The sequence below is a fragment of the Frankliniella occidentalis genome, unplaced genomic scaffold (assembly GCF_000697945.3).
Source record: "Frankliniella occidentalis isolate FOCC.00 unplaced genomic scaffold, Focc_3.1 Scaffold21, whole genome shotgun sequence".
Classification (NCBI taxonomy): Eukaryota; Metazoa; Arthropoda; class Insecta; order Thysanoptera; family Thripidae; genus Frankliniella; species Frankliniella occidentalis.
In genome coordinates, this window is record NW_026267151.1 from 65377 (window position 1) to 88128 (window position 22752).

At 39.7% G+C, this 22752-nt stretch overlaps 7 protein-coding genes across 11 annotated transcripts; 3 read left to right on the top strand and 4 right to left on the bottom strand.

Moving 5' to 3' along the window:
• Positions 1 to 6: 6 nt before the first annotated feature.
• On the bottom strand, positions 7 to 2822 carry LOC113204613 (retinol-binding protein pinta). 4 transcript variants are annotated; one of them, XM_026419847.2, is made up of 7 exons: positions 2539 to 2822; positions 1597 to 1846; positions 1260 to 1419; positions 928 to 1186; positions 727 to 837; positions 533 to 638; positions 7 to 445 (listed from the first exon to the last, which is right to left on the bottom strand). In XM_026419847.2, exons 2-7 carry the CDS (start codon positions 1820 to 1822, stop codon positions 351 to 353), a joined length of 957 nt encoding a protein of 318 aa, XP_026275632.1. In that variant the 5' UTR covers positions 1823 to 1846; positions 2539 to 2822; the 3' UTR covers positions 7 to 350. The 4 variants fall into 4 exon arrangements, with proteins under 4 accessions (XP_026275632.1, XP_026275633.1, XP_052120686.1 ...); XM_026419848.2 differs by having other exon boundaries at positions 2762 to 2817; XM_052264726.1 differs by having other exon boundaries at positions 1281 to 1419; positions 2708 to 2812.
• A 231-nt stretch (positions 2823 to 3053) lies between these two features.
• Positions 3054 to 6620, top strand: LOC113204610 (zinc finger protein 583). Its single transcript, XM_026419844.2, has 8 exons — positions 3054 to 3341; positions 3504 to 4004; positions 4082 to 4289; positions 4366 to 4687; positions 4783 to 4986; positions 5092 to 5265; positions 5357 to 5546; positions 5627 to 6620. The coding sequence occupies exons 1-8, from the start codon at positions 3168 to 3170 to the stop codon at positions 6359 to 6361; spliced, it is 2508 nt and encodes an 835-aa protein (XP_026275629.1). The 5' UTR covers positions 3054 to 3167; the 3' UTR covers positions 6362 to 6620.
• Positions 6621 to 6686: 66 nt separating this feature from the next.
• Positions 6687 to 9784, bottom strand: LOC113204611 (retinol dehydrogenase 12-like). Of its 2 annotated transcripts, XM_026419846.2 has the most exons (8): positions 9379 to 9784; positions 9141 to 9259; positions 8898 to 9047; positions 8672 to 8776; positions 8351 to 8560; positions 8045 to 8258; positions 7804 to 7951; positions 6687 to 7688 (listed from the first exon to the last, which is right to left on the bottom strand). In XM_026419846.2, the coding sequence occupies exons 1-7, from the start codon at positions 9474 to 9476 to the stop codon at positions 7804 to 7806; spliced, it is 1044 nt and encodes a 347-aa protein (XP_026275631.1). In that variant the 5' UTR covers positions 9477 to 9784; the 3' UTR covers positions 6687 to 7688. The 2 variants fall into 2 exon arrangements, with proteins under 2 accessions (XP_026275631.1, XP_026275630.1); XM_026419845.2 differs by having other exon boundaries at positions 6687 to 7951.
• A 188-nt stretch (positions 9785 to 9972) lies between these two features.
• On the top strand, positions 9973 to 12914 carry LOC113204491 (WW domain-binding protein 11). The gene is made up of 11 exons (XM_026419672.2): positions 9973 to 10200; positions 10397 to 10522; positions 10605 to 10702; positions 10817 to 11076; positions 11165 to 11244; positions 11328 to 11575; positions 11661 to 11798; positions 11877 to 11937; positions 12094 to 12484; positions 12561 to 12652; positions 12744 to 12914. The coding sequence occupies exons 1-11, from the start codon at positions 10137 to 10139 to the stop codon at positions 12857 to 12859; spliced, it is 1674 nt and encodes a 557-aa protein (XP_026275457.1). The 5' UTR covers positions 9973 to 10136; the 3' UTR covers positions 12860 to 12914.
• LOC113204492 (COMM domain-containing protein 2) lies at positions 12883 to 14037 on the bottom strand. The gene is made up of 5 exons (XM_026419673.2): positions 13870 to 14037; positions 13715 to 13792; positions 13556 to 13638; positions 13306 to 13479; positions 12883 to 13223 (listed from the first exon to the last, which is right to left on the bottom strand). The coding sequence occupies exons 1-5, from the start codon at positions 13931 to 13933 to the stop codon at positions 13008 to 13010; spliced, it is 615 nt and encodes a 204-aa protein (XP_026275458.1). The 5' UTR covers positions 13934 to 14037; the 3' UTR covers positions 12883 to 13007.
• A 214-nt stretch (positions 14038 to 14251) lies between these two features.
• On the top strand, positions 14252 to 18905 carry LOC113204490 (probable Dol-P-Man:Man(7)GlcNAc(2)-PP-Dol alpha-1,6-mannosyltransferase). Its single transcript, XM_026419671.2, has 9 exons — positions 14252 to 14497; positions 14841 to 14978; positions 15086 to 15218; positions 15495 to 15668; positions 15762 to 15915; positions 15995 to 16139; positions 16272 to 16498; positions 16615 to 16860; positions 16943 to 18905. The coding sequence occupies exons 1-9, from the start codon at positions 14489 to 14491 to the stop codon at positions 18855 to 18857; spliced, it is 3141 nt and encodes a 1046-aa protein (XP_026275456.1). The 5' UTR covers positions 14252 to 14488; the 3' UTR covers positions 18858 to 18905.
• Positions 18906 to 19444: 539 nt separating this feature from the next.
• LOC113204493 (uncharacterized) lies at positions 19445 to 20843 on the bottom strand. The gene is made up of 3 exons (XM_026419674.2): positions 20678 to 20843; positions 19972 to 20133; positions 19445 to 19617 (listed from the first exon to the last, which is right to left on the bottom strand). The coding sequence occupies exons 1-3, from the start codon at positions 20693 to 20695 to the stop codon at positions 19489 to 19491; spliced, it is 309 nt and encodes a 102-aa protein (XP_026275459.1). The 5' UTR covers positions 20696 to 20843; the 3' UTR covers positions 19445 to 19488.
• Positions 20844 to 22752: the final 1909 nt, after the last annotated feature.

Here is a 22752-nt window from a genome sequence, read left to right on the forward strand (position 1 = left end):
AAAAGAAAACAATATCACATTTAAATACTACCTAGGATTTTTCGTATAAGTAAATGTATCAACTTTCATCTCAACAGCAGTGGTCTATTGCTTTTAAGATCAAATTAGAACTTGACAAGTGGATTTTGGTATGGATTCCCTTATTTGGTCATGGAATGAATAAATGAACACATTTGTAAAAAAAGTAGTAAGACAAGAATGTTCATGTTTAGTTCTCTTCTTGAACTGAAATAACATTGCTTGAAGTTGTCTTGACTTTGTGCGCATTGTCAAAGCTCTATTGACTAACTAGTTGTTTAGTCATTACTTTGGCAATAATTTGTGCAGTTTCAGTAACTATGTGCTACTTTTCAATCTGGGTTAGCAGTATTTCCAAAATCGGCTTTGTGCTTTTCATTTTCAAGGAACCAAAGACGTTTACTTACTGCTTGTTCAAGCCAGTAATCTGGGAAATAAGAGGGGTAAAGGTTTTCATTTCTGACTTAAGGTAACACAGGTAACCCGAATTTATACAACTTTGTTTTTGACTAACCTCTGAGTTCTTGCAGAGTTCCGCAGGTACCACCATACTCCTCTGGAAGGATTGAAGGGGACACAACTTTGTGAAGTGAATTGAGGCTTTTACCATGCACATGAACCTGAACCATTAAGTTTGGATTAGTTAATTTCAATGTGCTTTGTAAATAATTTTATCGGGATGATATTCAATCAGCAGTAGGAACTTACTCTCCTCTTTAATTTGTCATTCATGAACTTTCTGAAGATATTTAGCACAACATTAACATAGATAGGTGCATTAATGAAGTCCATGCTCCTTGTTCGCACTGGATAGCAATCCTTAAAAAACATGAAATTAAATTGAAACATTTCACAATTGAAATTATATAATGATGTTTTATCAACAAAAGAGCTGACTTGATTTCACACCTGCCAGGCATGTACTGCTTTCTTAATAACAGGTGGTGTAAGTTGTAGGGCATGACCCAGTGATACGCCACTCAAATCAATGACAGCAAAAACCCCATAGATGGAAATTATTTCATCAGTTTCAAGTAAAAGATCAACAAGCATTTTCCCTATTTTGAAAACATCTGAGAGCTTATGCTTGTATGGGTCATGAATAACGGCTCTAATCAAAACCACAGTCCTGCCTTCCTCATCTTTTCGAAGTAATGGTAAAAATACTCTGCAAGAAACATTTAAAATTAAACAAAGTACAGTCTTGAGCAATTAATTATAGGAAAATATCATAGACTCACCCAAGTTTTAAAAGGTCTAACAAGGATGGTAATGTGGGATCTCTCTGATGAAACCACTCAGGCACTTTGCTTCTGATCTCATAGTAATTGGTCATCTTTTTGCGAGCCCTGTCTTGTTTGTATTTGCAGCCTCTGAGAAAGCAGGTCAGACTCCACTCATCTGAAGAAAAAAAAAAAATCACAGAATCAGTATTTCTGTTTTGACGTAGAACCCAACCAGCCCATGCCTCTTCTCAAAGCACAGCAGGCAGCATGAAAGTGTATAGGAGTGAAGAAAAGTGATTGATGGTCTGACTATGTTGTAATTGGAGCAGCTTTATGGCTTTACGGCACTGACCGGTGCGAGCATTCAGGTGCGGCTGGTCCAGCGCCCATACACGCAGCTCCTCCACGGCTGCCTTGCGAGTCTCCTCGTCCTCTGGTTCGTTGAGGTGCTCGGTCGCGTGCCGAAGGGCCTGCCTCAGGAAAACTAGTGCGTCATCCTCGTCGTCGGGGGCAAGGTGCTTGGGCTCGGGACCGAGCATCAAGCTCGGGCGCGGCCTGGATGGCAGCTCCTGCTGCATGGTGTCGCCGTCGTCGTCTGACTTCTGGAACGGGGTGGGGAATGGAAGGGAAGACTTCGATTAGATAAGCAACAACAATAACAAAAATGAACGAGTGAATCCGCCCCTCCCCACCCCTCTTTTGTAATGCCTTAATGCCTCCAATGAATGTTCTTCCCTCTCCAGCGCTGGCAGTCAAGTGGCAAGGACACTTCGCGTAGCCGGCGCGCGCCTCCCTCCCTCTGCCTTTGCCGCAAGGCGAAATTGGATAACCGGCGCCATAGTCAGAGAAGCGCGCGCCGATGGCGGAGGCAATTTTGAAGCTTTATTGAGCATTTTAGTAGAGATTCAGAGCTCGACGCAAGCAACTTTAGCACAATCAACGCGCTTGATCTTTTGCTTTTCTCAAAATGACGAGCGTGGGAATGAAACATTCCAGCAAAGTGGGGCATGGAATTCCCTCTGACGACAAAGGGGCGTAGAGGTTCGAGTCGAGCTTCGATCAATGCAGTGTTCTAGATCAAAGCATCAGATGCTGCATATGTGGTGAGCGTGGTTTTAAAATCGGGACTATCAAAATAAAGATCCGTATTTCAATACGGAAGAAGGCAAATTTATAATCACGCTCTTGTGGACCTCTAGTTATTCTTTAAAATATCCACAAGAAAACTAGTATGTTATCTTTCTAAAGAGATGTTGAAAAAGAAGATGTTTTTGTTGAATTTAAAATTACTTACAGAGACTTCCAGTTTGACACCTGCTTCAAGATACGATCGCAAAGCAGGTTAGAGAGCGATAGGCGTCGCACATTTGTAATATATGGTCTTCCCTAACAATCATCTAGTCGGTACACGTCTTGGAGGCGAGCGTACCACAATAAGAGTTACCAAGTCCCACAGAACTCACATTCGTCCTCATAGTATCAATAACCCTCAATATCAATGTTTTCTGTTGACTTACGATGACACCATTCTCTTACATATATTTTTTTTTTACATAAACAACAAAACGCTAACTGTGCAAAGGCCCGATAGATGGTGTTGGTGTTCGGTATGGAGTACCAACTAATAAAGCTTACATCGTATCTAATTTGATGTTGATGCTGGTGTATTAGATTTTTGATTATCACAAAGAAAGTTTTATTGAAGCAATTGTTCGTTTTCCTTGATTTTATGTGTTCTGTACCAAAATCGAGTTAAGTGTGAAACCTTTCGTTTTCGTGTTCGTGTTTTTGTGGACAGGTAAAGGGAGGGTGGGAGGGTGAAGCGAAAGCCAAACCAACGTCGAATTTGAGGTTGTGTTCTCGGTGCAAGTATTTCTTTTAAAAGCAAAAAATAATACTTTTATTACAAACAAATTATCTGTCATGGAGTCAGAGACAGAGACCCTCAAGAACTCGGCGAATCGCTTAAAGAGTATTCTGCCCATATCTACTTGCCGCCTCTGCCTTTTTCAAAATAAAGACAATATTGAAATTGTGGGCTCCTCCAAAAAATCGACAGACTTGATTGATAAAATATCAAAACACCTTTCTATCATGGTACGGTTAATTTTAATAATCTTGTTAATTTCATGTATGGTAGCAACGTGATAAAATTGTTAGTTGGCAGTTTTTAATTGATTGGGAGGTTATGTTCTCTTAGAGTTATAACTCACCGTGTCCCAAATTTGTATTATTTTCGAACCTTCTTCTTTCTTATAGGTGTCTGCGGCAGATGAGAGTTCAATATGGATTTGCAAATTTTGTAAAGAAACAGTTGAGTCTTTTGACAGGTTTTCTTGCACCGTGTTTCAAATTCAAGAACATCTTAAGAGCTTACTAACAACTGATGAGGATGAAATGAGTACTCCCATTGTATTAGATGCAGATCTAATTGAGTCAACCTTGGGCTTTAAAAGAGGGAAAAAAGTACATTCAAAAAAATCTGTTACACCATCCACCAGAAGCCGAGTTGCAAAACACAAGAATGTGAAAGCAAGCAAAATAGAGATAGACTCTCAATGTAAAGAATCAGATGCAAATCATATAAACGATTGTAAGAGGAATGATACAGTCCCAATCAAAAATGTAAATGATGTAACTGAAAGTAGTGACACTATTATTATAAAAACTGAGACTACTGAAGAGTCAGCTGTATCAGATACAGGAATTAATCCTACTCCAAATACTCTTTGTAAGGATGATGATTCAAGTTCACTAGAGGTACTACTAGAACATAAGACCACAAAGTTAATTGTTATAAATTCCTGTCAATTTACATTTTACCTTCATTGCTACAGGACCAGGACTGGGTTGGTCAAGGATTCAATTTTGATATAGATTCTGATGATGATCACACATGGAAGCCACCACAGTCTGTACGTAGTTCTAAGGCAATCAAAAGAAAGAATACAAATTCAGAAACTAACAAAGCTGTTGATGATCTGTTAGAGAACAGTAGCTTCTTTGAAAATGAAAACAGTGCTCTTGAGCCCGATAAAAGAAAAGGTAATTTGTTAAACTCAACTTTTCTATTTCTATTTTGCATTTAAAATACAATGTATTTATTCTTTACTTATTACAGCAAAAATTCGTATTACTGCCACCCACGGGACAGAACCCAAACCAAAAACGCCTCCAGGTCTCCGTAAAATGTTAAGATTAGAGATGCATACTAAATTTGTTGAATTCTATGGCATTACCTGTGATTTGTGTGTGAAGAAATATCGTGAGAATGCTTTGCCAGAGGAGCCACTTAAATATCAGTCATTTGATGATCTAAGTGAACACATGCAAAAGGAGCACAATGAGCGTGGCTATGTTAAATGCTGCAACTCCACTATGCGAGATAGGAAACGCGCTGAAAGGCATATGCTTCTTCACACTCAGCCAGGATCTATTTTCAAGTATGCCAAATAATCTGTGTATCTTAAAACATCTGTAGCCTTTACAAGTATGTGAACAATGGGATTTTTCTAACATGAATTATTACCTCACACAGGTGTAATATATGTGGCAAACAACTGTCATCTCATCAAAGTTTTAGGAGTCACATTTTATTGCATTTGCCAGATTCAGAGCGTCCATATCAGTGTAATCAGTGTGAAAGAGGATTTGTTACTAAATCAGATCTATCAAACCATGAACGTCAGCATTTGCCTGATGATCAAAGATACTCTCTCACTTGTGATATTTGTGGTAGCAGGTTGGTATCTAATAAGTCACATTCAAAAAGTAAATCTGTATTAGAATTTCAAACTATTACCTTAAATATTTCCGGCCAATTGCTCTAAAATTTACAATTTTTCAGGTTTTGTTATGATGCTGCTTTAGCATTGCATAAACAACGAGTGCATGAAAATTATCGTCCTCATCTTTGTGATCTTTGTCCCAAAAGTTTCAAAAGTCGATCTGACTTGGATCGCCATAAAGAGCAGATTCATGGAAATGTGAAGCGTGTACAATGCCTGGAGTGTGGGAAATGGTTGTTATATCAGAATTTCTTTAACATCAAAATATCCACTATATTTGCTGTTGTTGGTGTAAGTCTTTCATTTATCTATGTCTCTATCTAGGTTCAAAGGTCCATCAATTTTGAAGACGCACATGCGGCAGCACAAAGGTCAGATATTCAAATGTCAATTCTGTGACAAGACTTATTCAGTTCGTTCCTCCTGGAAAGCACATCTTGTGAACCATTCGGATGAAAAGCCACACAAATGTCCAGTTTGTGAAAAGTCTTTCAAGCTTCCAGGAACATTAAAAGTAAGGAAGTGATTAAGAATGTAGTCAGTATTATGTACTTCTATCCCTTTGAATGTTAAGTGATAAACGGTTAATTTCAGATGCATCTTAATCAGCACACTGGTGAACTTCCCTATGCTTGCCAATTCTGCCCAAAACGGTTTGCAAGCTCTGGTAACTACTACACCCATCGGAAAAGAATGCATCAAGAACAACTAGCTCAAATCAAAGAAGCAACAGAAGTTGCCCTTGCCAGTGGCCTCCCTCCGCCTGCCTCTTTACCACCTGCACGTACTGAGAGTATATCTGAAGCAATTGCGCGCACCAAAGTAGCAGTTGCTGCCAAAGAAAAAGATGTGTCTGTTGTTTCCAATGTAAATGCTACGCCGAATGTAACTGAAACAAGCCCCACTACAATTCCATTGGATGTCACACCCTCATCAATAATAAGTAGTACCACTTCCACAAACTTAATTGGTGTAACTGGGTCACCAACAATTGTCAGAGGTCAAGTTGCTAGTGGTGGTGTAATACTTAATCAGAATCAGTTGGGTAAGATGAACTTTAGCACCGCTATGCCACTTGCTGTAAATTCTCTGAATTCAGGGAATACCCCAATTCATATAATTCCCGGCTTAAAGAATGTTATTGCTCCTGGTCTTAAAATCTTGCGCATAGTGTCACCTGATGGAGCATCAAAGCTAGTGTTTGTGAAGCATGATCAAATACAAACAGGCAATGCACAGTTAGAGAAAGTAATGGAGGCTAATCCTCAAAATCAAGAGCTGTGTGCTGATTCATTACCTGAAAATGTTGAGCCTGGTTCAGTTAAATGAATATGTATGTTATCTTTTTTTTAAAAAGGAAAGGAAACAATGTTGCAAGCCAAGCAAGTGCTTAGAGATAATTTTAATGTAATGTGTCAGTGTCACTGATAATTATCAATACCAATACCTGTAACTGTTTCATCTACAACTGTTTTGAGGGTACCTCTTGTCAATGTTACAGTTAGCTGGATGACTTAAACTTTTAAAACTTGTGTATTTCTTTATCCTAATACAATTTTTTGTTCAAATAAAAGAGAATGGATGGAAACTGCGTATTCATACTTCCAAAACTCAGTTGTTGTGGGAGTGGATGTTTTGCTCAATATGTAAATACTTTGTAATTTGAAAACTTGTTTAATGGAAACTTTGGCATTGACAATACAACAACTCTCTTGTCATAAGGGGCTAAAAGTATAAAAGTAGTGCACATTAGTGCAATAGAAAAGATGGAAGCAATTAGAGGGTGCTGAAAATACATCACAGGTCTCATCTTACTCATGCACCTCCTAGGCACCTCAACCTCAACTCATTACAGCTGAATACTAAAACATCAATCATAAGTTAACACGAACACACTTGCGGCTCATTGTCAGTTTGTTTAAGTCAGTACAACACCGAAAAACATATACAACACAAGAATTTTTATTGACACACCCACGTATGGCGGCTCATGATGGTGGTCATTAATTTGCATCCAAAATGCTAGTCTTCTGAATGGCACAAACACGCTGTTGGCAACTTCACATACACTATTTGCAAACCTCTACTCTTCTAATAATGGAAATATTCCAAGGAGACCTCAAATTCTTTGCATCATCTATCTCTAAGCTAGAATTTTTTTTAAATAATGTAATAAATACAGTACAAAATAATGGCAATATATATTTTGTATAAAATCTTTTCCAAACAATGTGGGACCTCTTCATTGTCTTTGGTAACCTTATTAAATACTGAGCATATTGAAAGATAGAAAATGATTGCAAAAAATTAGATAAATTAAAAATTTGTAACACCCTGGGTAAAGACTAGAATTGTAATTAAAAGGAGAAATAGGCCTTCCAGTTTCTTTAAAATTATTTCAACCACTCTAATTTTCTTTAAATCACTGATATAAAAATATTTCTGTGTCAAAGAAATGTGGTACATGGAATGTGATACAGAGCAAAATAATTGGATTCAAACTATTGCTGTACCCTAAGAGTATAAATTTATAAATATATGCGTATAAAGCTCTTTAAAAAATGAATGGAAAGTTCACCCAAGTACGGTAGTAAATTGCAAGCAGAGTAGCGGATAAACATTCCAGACGCATTTTAAAACTTGAAATATCTGCTACCTGGGTATTTAAAAATAAGTTAGATCACACGAAATTAGAGTGTACAGAATATTGAGCACAAAAACGCTCATATACATATTTTTATTTTATGAGATCTGGTGGTCACACTATTTACCTACAGTCCATTATTTTCTGTTTTCCAGACCTGAGATAGCCCTGCTGCCATTGCTTTTGCAGCTACTAAGCTCAAAGACCGTTCAAAGAGATCAGCTGCAAGTTTTTTATCTGTAGCCAAGGAGGATGGTTCACTTACATCACAGTCACTGAAAATTTTTTTTTTTTAAAAAAAGAGAGAGAGAATTTAAGTAAAGGTAAAAAAATTAAGCAACTTTTTTTTTATCATTATAGTGGTTTACCAAATGTAAGCGCCTCGAATTTCTTCCAGTTCAGGGTCAAGGGCTGCATAGATCACTGACTGACTTCCTTGCTTTGGTGATTTCATAAACATCCACATGAGAGGACGCATGGCTAATCCAATCAATAATGATTCTCTAAGAACAGGCGAACTTGAAACATGTTTTGTTCCCCTGACAAGACCCGGGTTTACAGCCAAGAAGTTGACATTTGTATCTGAAATACAGCACAAGTTCCATTTAGACGCAGCTCCAAAAGGAGAGGAGATTAGAAATACAAACAGGGGAGTTCAGTTGAAATGTTTTCACCTTGAAGCATCAAGCCCAAATAACGAGTCATGAGCAAGAGAGCAAGTTTGCTTTGACCATATGCCCTCCTTGCAGAGTAATTTATCTGAAGATTTAAATCATGCAAACAAATGTCTGCAGCAAAATGAGATTGAGATGTCATAGAAATAACTCGTGCTCCGGGAGTTGTGCACATTCTTGAAACAAGAAGCCGAGTTAAAAGAAAATGTCCTGTAATGAAATTTATAGCTTAAGTTCTGGCTAAGGTGGTTCATTAGCTGTTATTCAAAGTTCTATTTGTCATTATTTTCCTTTTTTTAAAAATTATTCATAGAACCTTACCTAAATAGTTGACTTGAAAATGTGTTTCAAATCCATCTTCAGTCAGGGCAAATGGGTGAAACACAACCCCAGCATTTAGTATAAGAATGTTAACATTGCTGTGTGCTAGAAGGTAGAAGCAGGTGAACATTATACACAAATAAGAGCCAACAGAATATATATGCATTAAAAAAAAGCACCCTTTCCAAATTTAATTGAACATGTTCTATACATAGAGACAACTTACTCAATTTTTGCACAAAGTCAACAACAGACTGTAATGATGCCAGATCTAATTCCTGCACATCAAGGAGGGCTGCTGGGCATATCTTCAAAATTTTTGCTGCAGCGGCCTGTGCTGAGTTAATGTTTCTGCAGGCCATAACAACTTGAGCACCTTTAAATACCAAGAATAAATGTCGTGGTTTCATACATTTGATTAAGCTTTGCAACAATTTAGTATTTCACAAAAAATATTACATATTTGTACCTCGTAATGCCATGTCACTTGCTACTTCAAATCCAATCCCAGTATTTGCTCCAGTTACAATGACAACTTTTCCTTGAAGAGTTTTGTCACTTTTATATGTCTTTCCCCCCATGTATGCCCTATAGTAGACAAATGAAAAATATAAATGTAGCATATTCATGTAGCATCCTCACTATCAGCAGAGAACCCATATAAAAACCATACAAAAAATTCTCTTTCTCAGATCTATGAGAATTACCTAATCATTGAAATGATTGCAACAATTGTGGCCACTACATACGGCCACCAGCTTTCCGATGGGTCGGGCGGAAGAGTGATGCTTTGCGCTGAAGTCATTCTTGGGATTCAAAACAACAACACACCAAACAATGCACTCTATGACCACAAAATGTATAAGAGGGGAAATCCTCGCAGAGGGCGTCGATGATCACGGACTCTTCGTGAACACTGAAATACCGCTGCACCCGAGAGGGGGATCCCAACGGATGCAGAGAAAAACTTTCCTGGTCCTCCAATTGTCACAATTGACAATAAATGAGGAAGCTGCACTTGCGTCATGCGCCGCACTCCGCACTGCAGCGTAGCCACGAGCTGATGCTACGCCGCCACCCCTACCCCTACCACCCTTCAACACAACACCCACCCCAAACCGACCGACGCCGTCGTCTGTCGTCTCCCCTTCCCCAGTGGCCCTCCCCCTCCCCCTCCGCTTCTCCCACCACAACTCTACTTTCTCTACTTCTCTACTTCCCTCAAAGCCGAAGGCGGCCGAAGGAGCCGAAGCCGCAGCCGAAGCAGGGAAGGCTAAAGGGAGAGACACAAACAAAAACAAAACAACTCGAGGCCTTCGTTTTCGGTAGTTTTCTGTGATTTTGAAAGCTATGGAGAGTCTTGCATGCCAATGTTTAGCCGAGAATTTTTAACACTTCGCCTAGTTCTTGAAGCCTTTTAAAACTTTGATTTGTATTAGCTTCGTGGTAATAATTAACTTTAAAGATGGGGCGACGTTCCATCAACACCACCAAGAGTGGGAAATACATGAACCCCACAGACCAAGCACGTAAGTTTAACCTCTTCTCATCAGTATTATAGTACTGATAGAGTAGAGGTTTTTGCAAATTTTGATGTAACTAATGGCCTTACTGGCCATATAATTTTGCACTTATACTTTTCACTAGATTATTATCCTCCCCTTTTTTTCTCACTTCTATGAGGCTTAGATGACATTGTTTTTGCTTGAAATTTGTTTTATAAAGGTAAAGAGGCCCGCAAAAAGGAGCTTAAGAAAAATAAGAGACAACGGCAGATGGTACGGGCAGCTGTGCTGAAAGGAAAAGATCCGTATCAAATAATTCAAGAGATGGAACGCATTGATCAAATGGGTACGAATTATAAAATAAAATATTCTTGTCTAGAAATTAGAGTTTATCTTTTTAGTATACATCTCTGCAAACTTTATTTCAGAATACAATGTTCTTCAGCCCTCGCCACTCAATGAAAAGGTTCTGAAAGATAAACGTAAAAAACTGAAAGATACTTTAGATAGAGTACTGAAGATGTATGTAAGTATATTCGAGGGCCAATCATCCTTTTGTAATTTCTTTTGTAAACAATTTATAATAGCCTGCAACAGTAGTTTTTCCAATTACAGCTATTGTTTTAATCTTGTGTTCAAGGATAAAGATGATCCAGAGCGTTGGGCAGAGCTCAAGACTCAAGAGGCTGACTATGAGAAGCGACGAGCTGCCTTACTCCAGTATTACGAAGCCGTGAGGCATGCTCAACAAGTTCAAGTAGAAGAAATTCCTCTTCCCATTTCTTTAACAGGAGGAATGCCAGACTCTGCAGGCTTACCTGGGCAAATTCCATTACCTGCAGAAATTCCTTCTCACATTCCTCCACCTCCTAGCATTCTTCGTAAGAGGTCTGCTTACAGGTATGATATTATTAATCTAATCTATGTCAGAGGGTTGGTGTATGACAATAATTTGTACAGCTCTCATATTGCAAATTGTTATTTCTAGTCCACCTCGGAAACCCAAAAAGCCTCCTGGAGTTCCCCCAGGTCCTCCACCTGAGTTGTCTGATGATGAAGAGGATGAAGGTTTGTTTTCAAAAATGAATCAATAACTAAATTCTTATATTCCTCATCCTTTTGTATTTAATCTTCTGCATTTTATTGAACAGAACCAATGGACACATCTGCTCCACCATTACCAATCAACAGTAGACGAATTAGGTTTGAAGATGACTATGAAGAAAGGCCACCTGGGGAGGAACCTTTAGAAAAGGAATTGCCACATTCCAGTATGTTTGAGGAGGGAGAAGAACGATCCAAAATTACTTTAGCCCCAACACCAAAGCCACAACCAACAGCATTACAACAAAAAATGTTGGCCATGGCAGGGCAAGACATTGATCAGTTCATGAGAGAGGTCTGCATATTTTAATTGTTGTACCCTTTGATTATTTCTTAAGTTTTATGCTAATATCTTCTGAGTTTCTGTCTTTCACTACTAGATGGAGGAAGTCCACAGGAAGAGAGAGGCTGATAGACAAGCTGACTTAGATGCTCGTCTTGCTGCTTTGGCTGAATCTGGGGAGGATTCAAGGAGAGATCAGGATCAAGACTACATTGATGAGGGCCCTGGTGTGCCAGTAAGTTGTCATATTGCTTACATTTTTTCTACCTTTTAAGAATCTTATGTTCATTTCAAGACACATTTTTCTTCACAGGGTAAGACACCACCTGGACCACCTCCAATACTTCCTGGCCAGCAGTCCTCTATACCGCCAGGTAAACAAACTTCCTGTTAACATTTTATTATTTTAAGTTACCAAAACTTTTGTAGAAGAGAAATGAAGGAACATTAGTCTAAAATTTAATTGTTAGAATTTTACATATAACAAGTAACTATTTGCATGGGTTTTTTTTTGTTCGTGATGTCAACAGGTCCTCCACCGCTGATGAGCCTGCCACACATGGTGTTCCGCCCCCCTGGCCCACCGCCACTGCAGGGCTCGGTCCGCGTGCCCCCAGGCCCACCCCCGGGCCGGCCGCCAGCACTGCCTCCGGGCCCGCCCCCAGGACTGCCCCCGCGCCTTGGCGTGCGGTTGCCCCCCGGCCCCCCGCCGGGCATGCCTCCAAGACTCATCCGCATGCCGGGGGGGCCTGTGCCTATGGGTATGCCACCGTCCATGATGCCTGGAATGCCGGGCATGCCAGGTGGCTTACCTCTTGGTACACCCAATGTGCTGTCTGCTGGACCACAGCTTATCAATAGAGTGGAATCTAGTGAAGCAAAGAAGGGCGGTGCTACAATAGAGGCCAAACCTCAAATTAGGTCAGTTAAATAAATGCCTCTAGCTATTTGAGATACTACTACCAAGTTTTCCTCTCTTAAATTTTGTCTTTTCTAGGAATTTAAGTGCTGATGTAACTCGTTTCCTACCAACTGCATTACGAGTGAAACGGGATGAGAAACCAGTCAAAGCCCACAGAATTTCTTCAGGTATCCCTTGGCAATAATTCTAAGAAATATTATTTCCACATTAGTCTTTCTCTGTTATCTATTTTAGTTAATTATTTTGATAACTTTTCAGATATGCGAGGGGATATTGCTATGGCCCGGCAGCAAGCTCAAGGTCTACCACAGCAGGGTGTTACCAAAGATGATGCTTACCAGCAGTTTATGCGAGAAATGGAAGGACTTCTTTAAATTAATGTGCAAGACAGAAAAAGTTATCTTTAATAAAAATTTAATCTTATCTAAATGTTCTCTAATTTACAAAAAAAATTAACTTGACATAAAATTAATAGTTTATATATATGGCAAATTTATGGTGGGGGAAACATTTATTAGCCCTTCATTTGAATATTCTTTGCAATCTTCTACTGTGTTGGCTGGAAGCCTCTAGCAATGCCTCATCTAACTTTTGAATCAAGTGTTTCAAATTATTAGGGTCTGTCTCTAACAATAGGTGTTTGTATTTGGTTTCTTCTTCGACCTGAGGTATTTCTTTCAAAGTCAGTTTAATGGTCACTGCTGGAATGGTCTGCTTGAGTAGAGATCTTGATGCAACCTAGAAAAAATTCCAAACAGATGTACTTTAGTCATTATACACTGTCTTTAAACAGAAAATCAAAAGTAGAAATTTAATATACCTGAACGTCAAATCTCCATTCAAGATCATGATAGTGCAAAAGGGAAGGCATAAAAGTTGTTAGAGCCAAATCCACATCTGCCTTATTGCTATCGTGTAACTCATTTAAAATGCGCTCTTGTTCCTCATTGAAACCAGATGTCAAAACTAAATCTCGAAAATCTGATGTGGAGAGCTAAATTTGAAACAGAAAAATACCGTTAATAATGCCGTCCTGCTCATTTAGGATGATGATTTTGTAAAGCACTTACATTGTTCTGTCTACTTTTCACCATCAGCTGGACTAACCCTTCAACTGCAAGTTGAATCACATTCACATCAACCTGAAGTTTCTCTTGTGAACAAAAAATGAAATTTTACCCAATTACACTGGTGAATGAAAAGTACGGGTGGTTCATAATTGTACTTACGAGCTGCTGTTGTGTAGAGTTTCAAATTGGGACCCCTTCTCAGAAAATCTACGGCAAGTCTACAAAAGTCCTGCAACACTAAGAGGGTTGTTATTTTAGTGTTCGCGTACATATCAAACGGTGCTTACTATTTGCAGTTATGCCAGTTGTCTCACGTTGAGGAGGTTGGCCGAATAGAGGAGTCAAGTGACCCTTATGCTCATCGGACAAGGATAGCATATTGAAAAGATTAAATATGCTAGTCGATAAAACTGCGAAAGAACTTAGGTTATGAAATAGGCCGATAAACAAGACAACTAGCAGCACCAAAACAAAAACAACAACCAGTAGCAATACGCGAAGTCAGGAAGAGATGCAATTCACATCTTTATACACCTATGAACCTGTGAATAAAATTTCCAATTTCCTAGAAAGTTTTTTATTATCTTCAACAATTATTTTTAATTTATTGGCAAACAAGAATGAAAAGCTAGGAAGTAAAGCACGCATTCATTATTATTAGTGGCCTCTCTGCCAGGGAAAGGGTCATGTCGACGTCGTCTGCTATTTCGGCCTCGGTGTCTCCCGTACTCCGCGCTGGCGCTGGCCTCCGTAATCATGTTACAAATGTAAAACTTCGCTAAAAAGAATACGAAACTCGAACAAACACAACGTCGGCAGGATGCTTGTTAAGTGGCGTGCACCACGTATTGATTGATGACGAATAATATATCCTCTCGGTGTATTGACAAGCACTAAAAGCACACCTTCAGTGTTTAATGGCTTGTCGGTTTCATGTCTATGGTATGTAGTGGCATGGTTAGTTACCGATGCAACAGTTTAAAATTTTAATAATAACAAGCTTTACAGTTATTTTTAAAAAGGCTGTTATCGAGCCTTTACCTCGAAATATAACAAAACCAAATACTATCAGTTTATGAAGTTATTGAACCGTCCACTATACACAGATCTATAAATAATAAAGAAATTTGTTGAATACATTGTTAAATTTTCTGTCTTGAATTTTGTCACGATTTGGTACTTTCCTTTGATTCTTATAGTGAAGTTGCATTTCAGGTGTTTTAAGAGAAAAAATATAATTTGTAGAAATCATAATTCTATATATTTTGTCGTCTTTTGTTTCTAGATGGCTATGAAAATAGACTACCTACTACCAATAGTTGCAGCAATCCATCTACTATGTTGTCCATTTACAAAAGTAGAGGAAAGTTTCAACCTCCAAGCAATGCATGATATTCTTTACCATCGTCTGAACCTTACGCAGGTTTGTAGTTACATTCATTCATAACTGGAATTATCTAATACAAATGTGTTAAAAATATTTTTTTATTTCTTTTAATTTTTCTTTTTTTTTTGTGGGATTTCCTTCAGTATGATCACTTGGAGTTCCCTGGTGTGGTACCAAGAACGTTCTTGGGCCCAATGTTTGTGTGCTCACTTGCATCTCCAGGATATTTGATACTTCAGTTGCTTGGCTGTAGCAAGATATGGACTCAATATCTTGGTGAGTTTTATAGACTATTAAGTATCACATTCACTGAAGGCCACATTAAATTTATTTGAGGGGGCTGTTGGTAAAATTTGTTATTCGTGGGAATCCAATCCCAATTGGGACTGGGGGGAGGTTGGATAGACAAGGATAGCAATCAAAATAATAAATAACCAAGGGATTGGTGGCAAATCCGATAGAAGTCGGAAATATGCTGTATGCGAGTCATTACAGGTGTGTTTCTCTGTAATTAATATATGTTTGAACCGAATCAATTATGTTTTTGTGCAGTGCGTGCAGTGCTGGGCATGTGTGTTTTGGGCTCCTATCATCTCTTCCGTAAATCAGTGGAGTTTGTTTTTGGTGCTCAAGTAGCAGCATGGTTTGTCACCATAACGCTGACACAGTATCATTTCATGTTCTACCTTAGTAGACCACTACCAAATACTTTGGCACTTCCAGTAGGTAAGCCTCAGGTTAAATAGTTCATTTTCAATGAACTAACATGATAAACACGCATAAACTGTTTGTTTTTTTTCAATTCTGAACCTGAATCAGTGCTGCTGGCCTTAACTGGATGGCTCCGTCGTCGGTACTCTGTTTTCATAATAGCATCAGCTGCTGCAATAATTATTTTTCGTGGTGAATTAGCCCTTTTCTTGGGTCTTATATTGTTTTTGGAGCTTATTTATCGTCATATCACCATTCCAAAGTGAGTACCACAACACATCCTTTATTATAATCTTTCCCATTACACTATGGAATTAATTTTTTTACTGTGTCCTTCAAAGACTTTTCAGAGTAGCTGCTCCTGCTGGAATTGTGTTACTCATCCTTACTGTATTGATTGACTCAGTTTACTGGGGAAGACTACTTTGGCCTGAAGGGGAAGTCTTGTGGTTTAATATTGTTTTAAATCGTAGTCATGAATATGGCGTATCCTTTTTGTAATCTTTATTCTAACCCATTTTATAAGTGCAGATGTACCACCAATGTACAGCTGTTGGAAATAATTTTGTTGTACTTGAATCAAAAATAATACTGATAATTTCCTTTACATTACGACAGACATCACCCTTTCTCTGGTATTTCTACTCAGCCCTCCCTCGAGGTTTGGGATTAACATTTTTCCTCGTGCCTCTGGGAGCTATATTAGACTACAGGGCTCGTAGAATTTTGGTGCCCGCTGTTTTGTTTGTATTTTTATACTCTTTCCTTCCACACAAAGAATTAAGATTCATTATCTATGTCTTCCCTTTATTAAATGTGGTTTCAGCAGCTGGTTGTAGTAGATTGTAAGTAAATCTATCTATATAATTGTATTATTTGTCTGTCTGTAGGACTGAACTCTACTTTATTTTTATTTTTGCACTCTATTTCTACACTTTTGTTATTTTCTTTTCCATTTCAGATGGGAGGCTAGGGCACAAAGCCCTCTTCATGTGTTTCTTGCACTAGGAGCTGTGGGTCACCTTGTACTTAATAGTTTATTCTCCATCCTGCTTTTATCAATTGCAACCCATAATTATCCTGGTGGTGTGGCCCTTGCCAATCTGCACAAAATAGAACAATCAAGTGCATATGTAAACGTCCATATAGATAATCTAGCTGCACAAACAGGAGTCTCTAGGTTTACACAAGATAATTTGGGATGGACGTAAGTTTACAAATTTTTCAAAGGTTTTTTCTAATTTTTTTAAAAGTAAGATTTTGACTCATCTGAAACTGATTTTTTACAGTTACAATAAGACTGAAAACTTGAAAGCAGGAAGTCCTGAAATGTTTGTCTTTACACATTTACTACTTGAAGGTCGAAGCAAATACTCTCCCAATCTCAAACCTTACATGCGAACACATGAAATAATTGATGTTGTAGATTCTTTTTCTCATATCACTTTTAATTACAACTCTTTCATTCCTATCCGAATCAAAACTAAACCTTCACTTTTCACTCTAAGAAGAAAGAGGGAATTTGAAAAACTCTTTGAAGCAGCGTTTACTGATGAGGAAGAGGATGAAAGTTCTAAAGTACTTATGGAAGAAGAAGTAGTAAATAAAGAAGATTTACTTCAAGAATTTTCTGATCTAAAACCTGAGGATGAATTGGAAGAAATGTTAGAGCTTGTGTATCAGAGAGACAAAGAGCTCAATGAAAAAGATAATAAATCAAACAAATCTCCTGTTAAAAGAAGAAAACGTAAAGTAGGTTTTGAAAAACCGTTAATGAAAAGAATGCTAGTTGATGAAGGTGATATTAAGTCTACACAAGATAATGTGGGTCTAGAAATGGAAAGGCCACCTAAAGAAAAGACAACATCCACAGAATCAATGAAGGATTCTGTTGTTGAAAGTGAGGAAGAAATAGACTGGCAGGAGGCACAGAAAAACAAACAAGATGACTTCCTTGAGGCACTTGAAGAGGTTGAACAAAAAATAATAGAAGATGGCAGATGGAATGTAGGAGGTAATGATGAATCCCAACAAGAGTTCAATGTGAGAGAGAAGATAAAAGCTTTGATACGGGAGGAGAGGGAAGAAGAAGAGCGTTTAAAGAAAAAGTTGAAACCAATGAAAGGAAAACTTGATATTTTATTAGCGGAAAAGAAATTTGCTAAACTTTCAAAAAGTATCAGTAAAACACCAGACTCAGTGGATTCCTTTGATGATATTCATTTGGATAATGACCAATTTATGGGAGACATAAAATCACCTGTTAAAAGTCAAGTAACTGAAGAAACTGAAAGCATTGATTCTTATGTAGAGTCAAATAACCTGCATGAAATGACAGTAGAGATAACTAAAGAGAAACAACATGAAATTTTGAAAACAAGAAAAATTGTGGGAACAGACAAGACAGTAGAAACCAATGGTGAACTAGTTGCAGAATTTGTGCCTCAACCTTCTAAAGATAATATTCCTTTGATGCAAGAAATGACTATCTCTTTGACGAATCAAGCCCTTGACTCTGAATCCTACTCTACAAACAAGCCAACAACATTGGGTACTGTTACCTTGGAGAACCAAGCCCTGTTCACTACAACATCAACACCTGATCATTTGCTTGAATCTTCAACAGACTTGTCCTCTGTATCATCTATGGATTTGCATTTAGAAAATGAAGCTGCAACTTATTTACCAGCAATCCCAAGTCAAACATTGGCTCCCACATCAGTGAAAGATGCTCAACCTAAGACGAAGAGCCCTCTGCCCAACCCAGTGATGACATTTTCTTCAACTAGTCAATCAAAGTCATTGTCCAGCATGAAAATACAGGGAACACCGTCTAATACTAAGTTAAAAATTGATGGTTCATTTATAGAAGAAAGCAGAGCCTCTAATACCATTCAGGTCGATCAGCTTAGATCAAAGAATTTTAGAGAGAATGAATCAGGCTACTCAGATTTCCAAGCAAGCAACTCTCTCCCTGAGGATGGTCCAAATTTAAAATCTGAACCAACCGTGGGGGCGGTTTCTAGTGAACAGTCATCTCTTTCTCTCTCTCCGGTGTTGGAGTCAGAAAATGTAAGACAATCATCTTCATATTTGGTTTTATCGTCTATCACTGGCCACACAGAAGAGATTTCTCTTTCAACAGAAAATCAAAATGAAGAGAAAGAGGTCACCTCCAGTCTCTCAAAAAATGGAAATGAATAAAATGTAATTGATAATACCAATTTTAATTAAAGTAAGAGCATTTTGTCAGTTGTGGTTTGTGTGTGTGTGCAACTAGTCTACGAACCTCAACATTCTTGAGGTTTTTGTTTTTCCTTTCTTTTCTTTTTGTGGAGATCTCAGTAGTGTGGCTGAAGGAGACTATGATAGTTCAAGATTGTTTCCTTATACGTTTTCACTTTAAGAAGAAGGGCTTTGCTGTCATAGATGTAGGATCATCAGTGGATCAGTTCTAACTTTCTTGAATGAGCAACATTCATTTAAATTGCATTATCAGATTAGAGGTTTTAAAGTTCAGCTCATTTAGGTATGATGTATGAAGTATGCCCAAGTATCCATCAGTGTGGAGCTGTGGAATATAAGATCTTCAGTCCTAGGCACAAGAAATATATGTAAAAAAACAAGACTGATGACTAATTTTATTTTACCAACAAGAACGATATTTGTTTTAACTTGAGATAGATAATTAAATACATTACAGCTTTGTAATTTTGAATTGTTTAATTTTCATTATACACATCAGTGTTCATAATTCATGAAAAACATGACAGCAACCAAGAAATAAGATATTTTTAAAGGTAAGTGTTTATTTAAATACTACATTCAGGAATCTTTAGTTGGCAATAAAGTCATAACAGTTATAGATGAATCCGCCAGCAACAATAGCAGTTATAACTGATACTATAATTTCATCGGAGGCACCTTTCCTGGCAAAAACGGGCTTTTCACAGTTGAGAGGATCCTAAAACAAATCAGAAACAGTTGATAAATTATCAAACAACGCAGGACTTCAATTCACTCCAGCGGGTGGGAACACACTTGCTCCATCTGGCGCATTGTTCAAACCAAAATGATACATTGATAAGGGAATATACCACTTCAAAATTGTTCTACAATTGCAAAAGCAAAGAGCAATCAACAACACACTTTACTTTTCATTGCTTCTTAAGGCTAAGTCAATCACAAGTTGAAGATTCTCTAGACCTCTTCTTGAGAATTTCACTTATTAGTAAGCCACAAGTAACCAGCTCCCATTGGCCCTTAAAATTTATCTCACATGTTTCTTTTACAGTTTCTGTAGATAAATTTAAATTACCTGGAAAAATTTCTGCCACTTCTCCAAGTTTTCGGGCTTAGGTCCAAACTCAGTTTGAGCTGGATTGACTTTACGCCCCCAATCTGCCATCTGCTCTGGTGTAAGCTTCTTCTCAGGGAGCGAGCTCATGGAACGTACTCGCATTGCAGCTGAAGCACCCCTCTGCCAAAAGAAAAGTCAATATCACTCCTCTGTTGACAAACTATTCAAGTTTATATCCCTACTTTCGACGTTTAAGGTCAAGTAAATTGGGAAAGGATTTACAATAAAAAATTTACCTCATGGACCACTTTAAACAAACTCAAACCCATATACATATCGGAACATTCAACAGAACCCTACACAGCCGGTGCTGCTTAGAAAATGGGTAATGGATTGCACTCTGGTGGACGTAATAGTTATCTCCACTGACCCCTAGCGCAGTGGTACATAAAGGTTATGGAATGTTAGAGGATACAACGGGGATCGTGACACCAGATTGTACCAGAGATAACCGTCAAGAGTAAGTAATGGATTGCCGAAAGAAAATCGGTCACGGCTTGTTACTTAGATTTAAAAGTTAAAACTAAAGAAAGCAGACCTCGAACTTCTGAAGGTTAGGTATATTAAAGAGAGTTTTTAAACCCAAATATTTAGGGTCACAAAGGTATCAACGTCTCAAACTGAGGGTTAACTCCTGCAGGATAATAGAAAGTTAAATACATACCTGCACGATCTTACTCATTGTGGTAGATAGAAGGTACTCGGTGACCAAACGAGACTTATCAACTAGGCTGGATAGTAATGGCGTCGTGCGTCGGAGACGAGTTCTGTCTGCTAGCGTTACTGCTAGCGCGACGCACGGCGAAACTCATAACTACAAAATTAAAACGCGCGAAAGTTTGAAGCAGTCTACTGCTTAATTAAGAGACTTACTTTCACAACACAATAGTTTGGGTGTGGTTTTAGGTCAATGATGATCCAGAAATTACGTCCGCGTGATTGGAACGGTTGGAAACGGCTGCTCCCGTTCCGCTCACCATGCTCACCGAAGTAATCCGTAAATCCCCCCCCCCCTATTTTTTGTCGGGACTGGACGGGGAGTGGTGCACATGACACCAACGTCCCTGTTTGTAGCTACACGATTGTAGCTGCAGCCAACAGTGCCCGAGTCAGCTTAAACTGAACCGTCTATAGACGAATTCATCACTTCCTCCAATGCTAGAATATCAACCAGAAAACGGCGCTAAGAACTAAAGTGAAAACGAAAGATATCAATGCCTCTCCGAAGCTCTGCTCTCGCCTTGTCCAAGCGCTCGGAGGGACAGAGGGGGCCGCGGGGGCCCGATTCACGAAAACGTTGCCTACCCTCCAGGCGTTTTCAGCGACAATCATCGACCCACGCCTAGATTGACACGGCGTCACTTCTTAGCTTTAGAAAGGATTTATGAGCCTGGAGTCAAAAGGAGCCTAAACCCAAAGTCCCCGTCACAACAGACGCTTTAGAGAGAAGGCGTGGCCTACCTCGCAGGCGTCCAAGCGACAACTCGTGTCTCGACGACAAGTGGACAAGACAGACACGTCCCTGTCCATGCGGACACAAAAATATGGTCACAAATCGGGCAACATACGATGTCCGTTTGTAGTTAAACAGTTGTAGCTACAGTAGTCGACATGACCGCATGCAGCTTCATCCGAACCAAAATTGTCGGACCTAAGATCAACTCCCGAGCGGGGCAAAGTTTTTCTTTGTCGCTTTTTGTCTCCCGTTAGGCATGACCGTGCTCAAACCTCGGCCCCGTACCGAGTGTCCGGAACAATATGCGGCAGCTGGATGGGTGGCCTACGCACTGGCTCGCAGGCGCTGGGGGCGAGGGGGGAGCGGTTGGAGGTGGCAACTTGCGAAGGGGTGGGGGTGGGGTAAGGCAATGCTCCGAACACTGACGAACGGAGGAGGGGGGGAGAAAAGTAAGGGTGAACACGCGAGGGGTGCGCTGCGGCCCCGCGCCTTGCGGGACCGCGAGCCACACCTCGCGGATCCGCGACGCACCCTCGCGGGTCCGCGACGCACCCTCGCGGAACCGCGAAGCACACCTTTGCAGAACTGCGACCGCTCCCCCTCACCCCCAGCGCCTGCGAGCCAGTGCGTAGGCCACCCATCCAGCTGCCGCGTATTGTTCCGGACACCTGGTAGGAGCAAGCTGATAGCCGAGCGTGTTAAAGCGCGATCGTTGGCAGATCGTGCGGGTGGTCGATAGTTCGACTCCCACCCGCCGTCATTTTTCCTCTGCTGGCCAAGAGTGTCAGTGTCTTCGGGCGTCGTCACAGCTTCGATCAAGATCCGCTGAAAGTAGTGCTCTGTATCGTTCCGTCGTGGCCAAGTCGGTAGCGTCCGGGCCCGGTATGAACCTGGTCGCTGGTTCGAGTCACGGCCGGGTGATGATTTTCGCGCTCCGCTGGTAATGACTTTACAGCAGTTGGACACCTGATGTGCTGGGCCGGTACGCAAACAGTCGCTGGTTCGAATCTAGTCGACTGAACCCTTTTGCCCCTCTGTCAGCCATATGTTTCGGGATGAGAAACACAGCGGAGATGAGCTTCACCTATTCAAAAGCGTCATCATTGGCTCAGTTGGTGGAGCGCGCGCCCGGGACGCGCGGATGGTTCTCGGTTCGAAGTTCGAATACTGACCGAAGCCCCCCTTTTGTATTTAGTAGTTTGTGGCGCGGGGACCAAGGGTTAGGACAAAAGACCAGCCGACAAGGGGAGGTGGACTTGACCGTCTACTCATCAGCACCCCCC

What these genes read in the sequence shown, in the direction of transcription:
- LOC113204491 (XM_026419672.2), top strand. Translation starts at nt 10,137, where the DNA reads ATGGGGCGACGTTCCATCAACACCACCAAGAGTGGGAAATACATGAAC. An exon ending in GAACCCCACAGACCAAGCAC is followed by an intron (nt 10,201 to 10,396) that starts GTAAGTTTAACC and finishes TGTTTTATAAAG; the next exon opens with GTAAAGAGGCCCGCAAAAAG. An exon ending in GGAACGCATTGATCAAATGG is followed by an intron (nt 10,523 to 10,604) that starts GTACGAATTATA and finishes ACTTTATTTCAG; the next exon opens with AATACAATGTTCTTCAGCCC.
- LOC113204493 (XM_026419674.2), bottom strand. An exon ending in AGTGGCAGAAATTTTTCCAG is followed by an intron (nt 19,618 to 19,971) that starts GTAATTTAAATT and finishes GATTTGTTTTAG; the next exon opens with GATCCTCTCAACTGTGAAAA.
- LOC113204610 (XM_026419844.2), top strand. Translation starts at nt 3,168, where the DNA reads ATGGAGTCAGAGACAGAGACCCTCAAGAACTCGGCGAATCGCTTAAAG. An exon ending in ATGATTCAAGTTCACTAGAG is followed by an intron (nt 4,005 to 4,081) that starts GTACTACTAGAA and finishes TCATTGCTACAG; the next exon opens with GACCAGGACTGGGTTGGTCA. An exon ending in TGAGCCCGATAAAAGAAAAG is followed by an intron (nt 4,290 to 4,365) that starts GTAATTTGTTAA and finishes TACTTATTACAG; the next exon opens with CAAAAATTCGTATTACTGCC.
- LOC113204613 (XM_052264725.1), bottom strand. An exon ending in TTAGACCTTTTAAAACTTGG is followed by an intron (nt 1,187 to 1,259) that starts GTGAGTCTATGA and finishes TGTTTCTTGCAG; the next exon opens with AGTATTTTTACCATTACTTC. An exon ending in ATGACAAATTAAAGAGGAGA is followed by an intron (nt 639 to 726) that starts GTAAGTTCCTAC and finishes TTAATGGTTCAG; the next exon opens with GTTCATGTGCATGGTAAAAG.
- LOC113204490 (XM_026419671.2), top strand. An exon ending in GATATGGACTCAATATCTTG is followed by an intron (nt 15,219 to 15,494) that starts GTGAGTTTTATA and finishes GTTTTTGTGCAG; the next exon opens with TGCGTGCAGTGCTGGGCATG. An exon ending in GCAGCTGGTTGTAGTAGATT is followed by an intron (nt 16,499 to 16,614) that starts GTAAGTAAATCT and finishes TTTCCATTTCAG; the next exon opens with ATGGGAGGCTAGGGCACAAA.
- LOC113204492 (XM_026419673.2), bottom strand. Translation starts at nt 13,933, where the DNA reads ATGCTATCCTTGTCCGATGAGCATAAGGGTCACTTGACTCCTCTATTC. An exon ending in TGAAAAGTAGACAGAACAAT is followed by an intron (nt 13,480 to 13,555) that starts GTAAGTGCTTTA and finishes TTTCAAATTTAG; the next exon opens with CTCTCCACATCAGATTTTCG. An exon ending in AATGGAGATTTGACGTTCAG is followed by an intron (nt 13,224 to 13,305) that starts GTATATTAAATT and finishes AATTTTTTCTAG; the next exon opens with GTTGCATCAAGATCTCTACT.
- LOC113204611 (XM_026419846.2), bottom strand. Translation starts at nt 9,476, where the DNA reads ATGACTTCAGCGCAAAGCATCACTCTTCCGCCCGACCCATCGGAAAGC. An exon ending in GCAATCATTTCAATGATTAG is followed by an intron (nt 9,260 to 9,378) that starts GTAATTCTCATA and finishes TGTCTACTATAG; the next exon opens with GGCATACATGGGGGGAAAGA. An exon ending in TTTGGGCTTGATGCTTCAAG is followed by an intron (nt 8,259 to 8,350) that starts GTGAAAACATTT and finishes GCTGTATTTCAG; the next exon opens with ATACAAATGTCAACTTCTTG.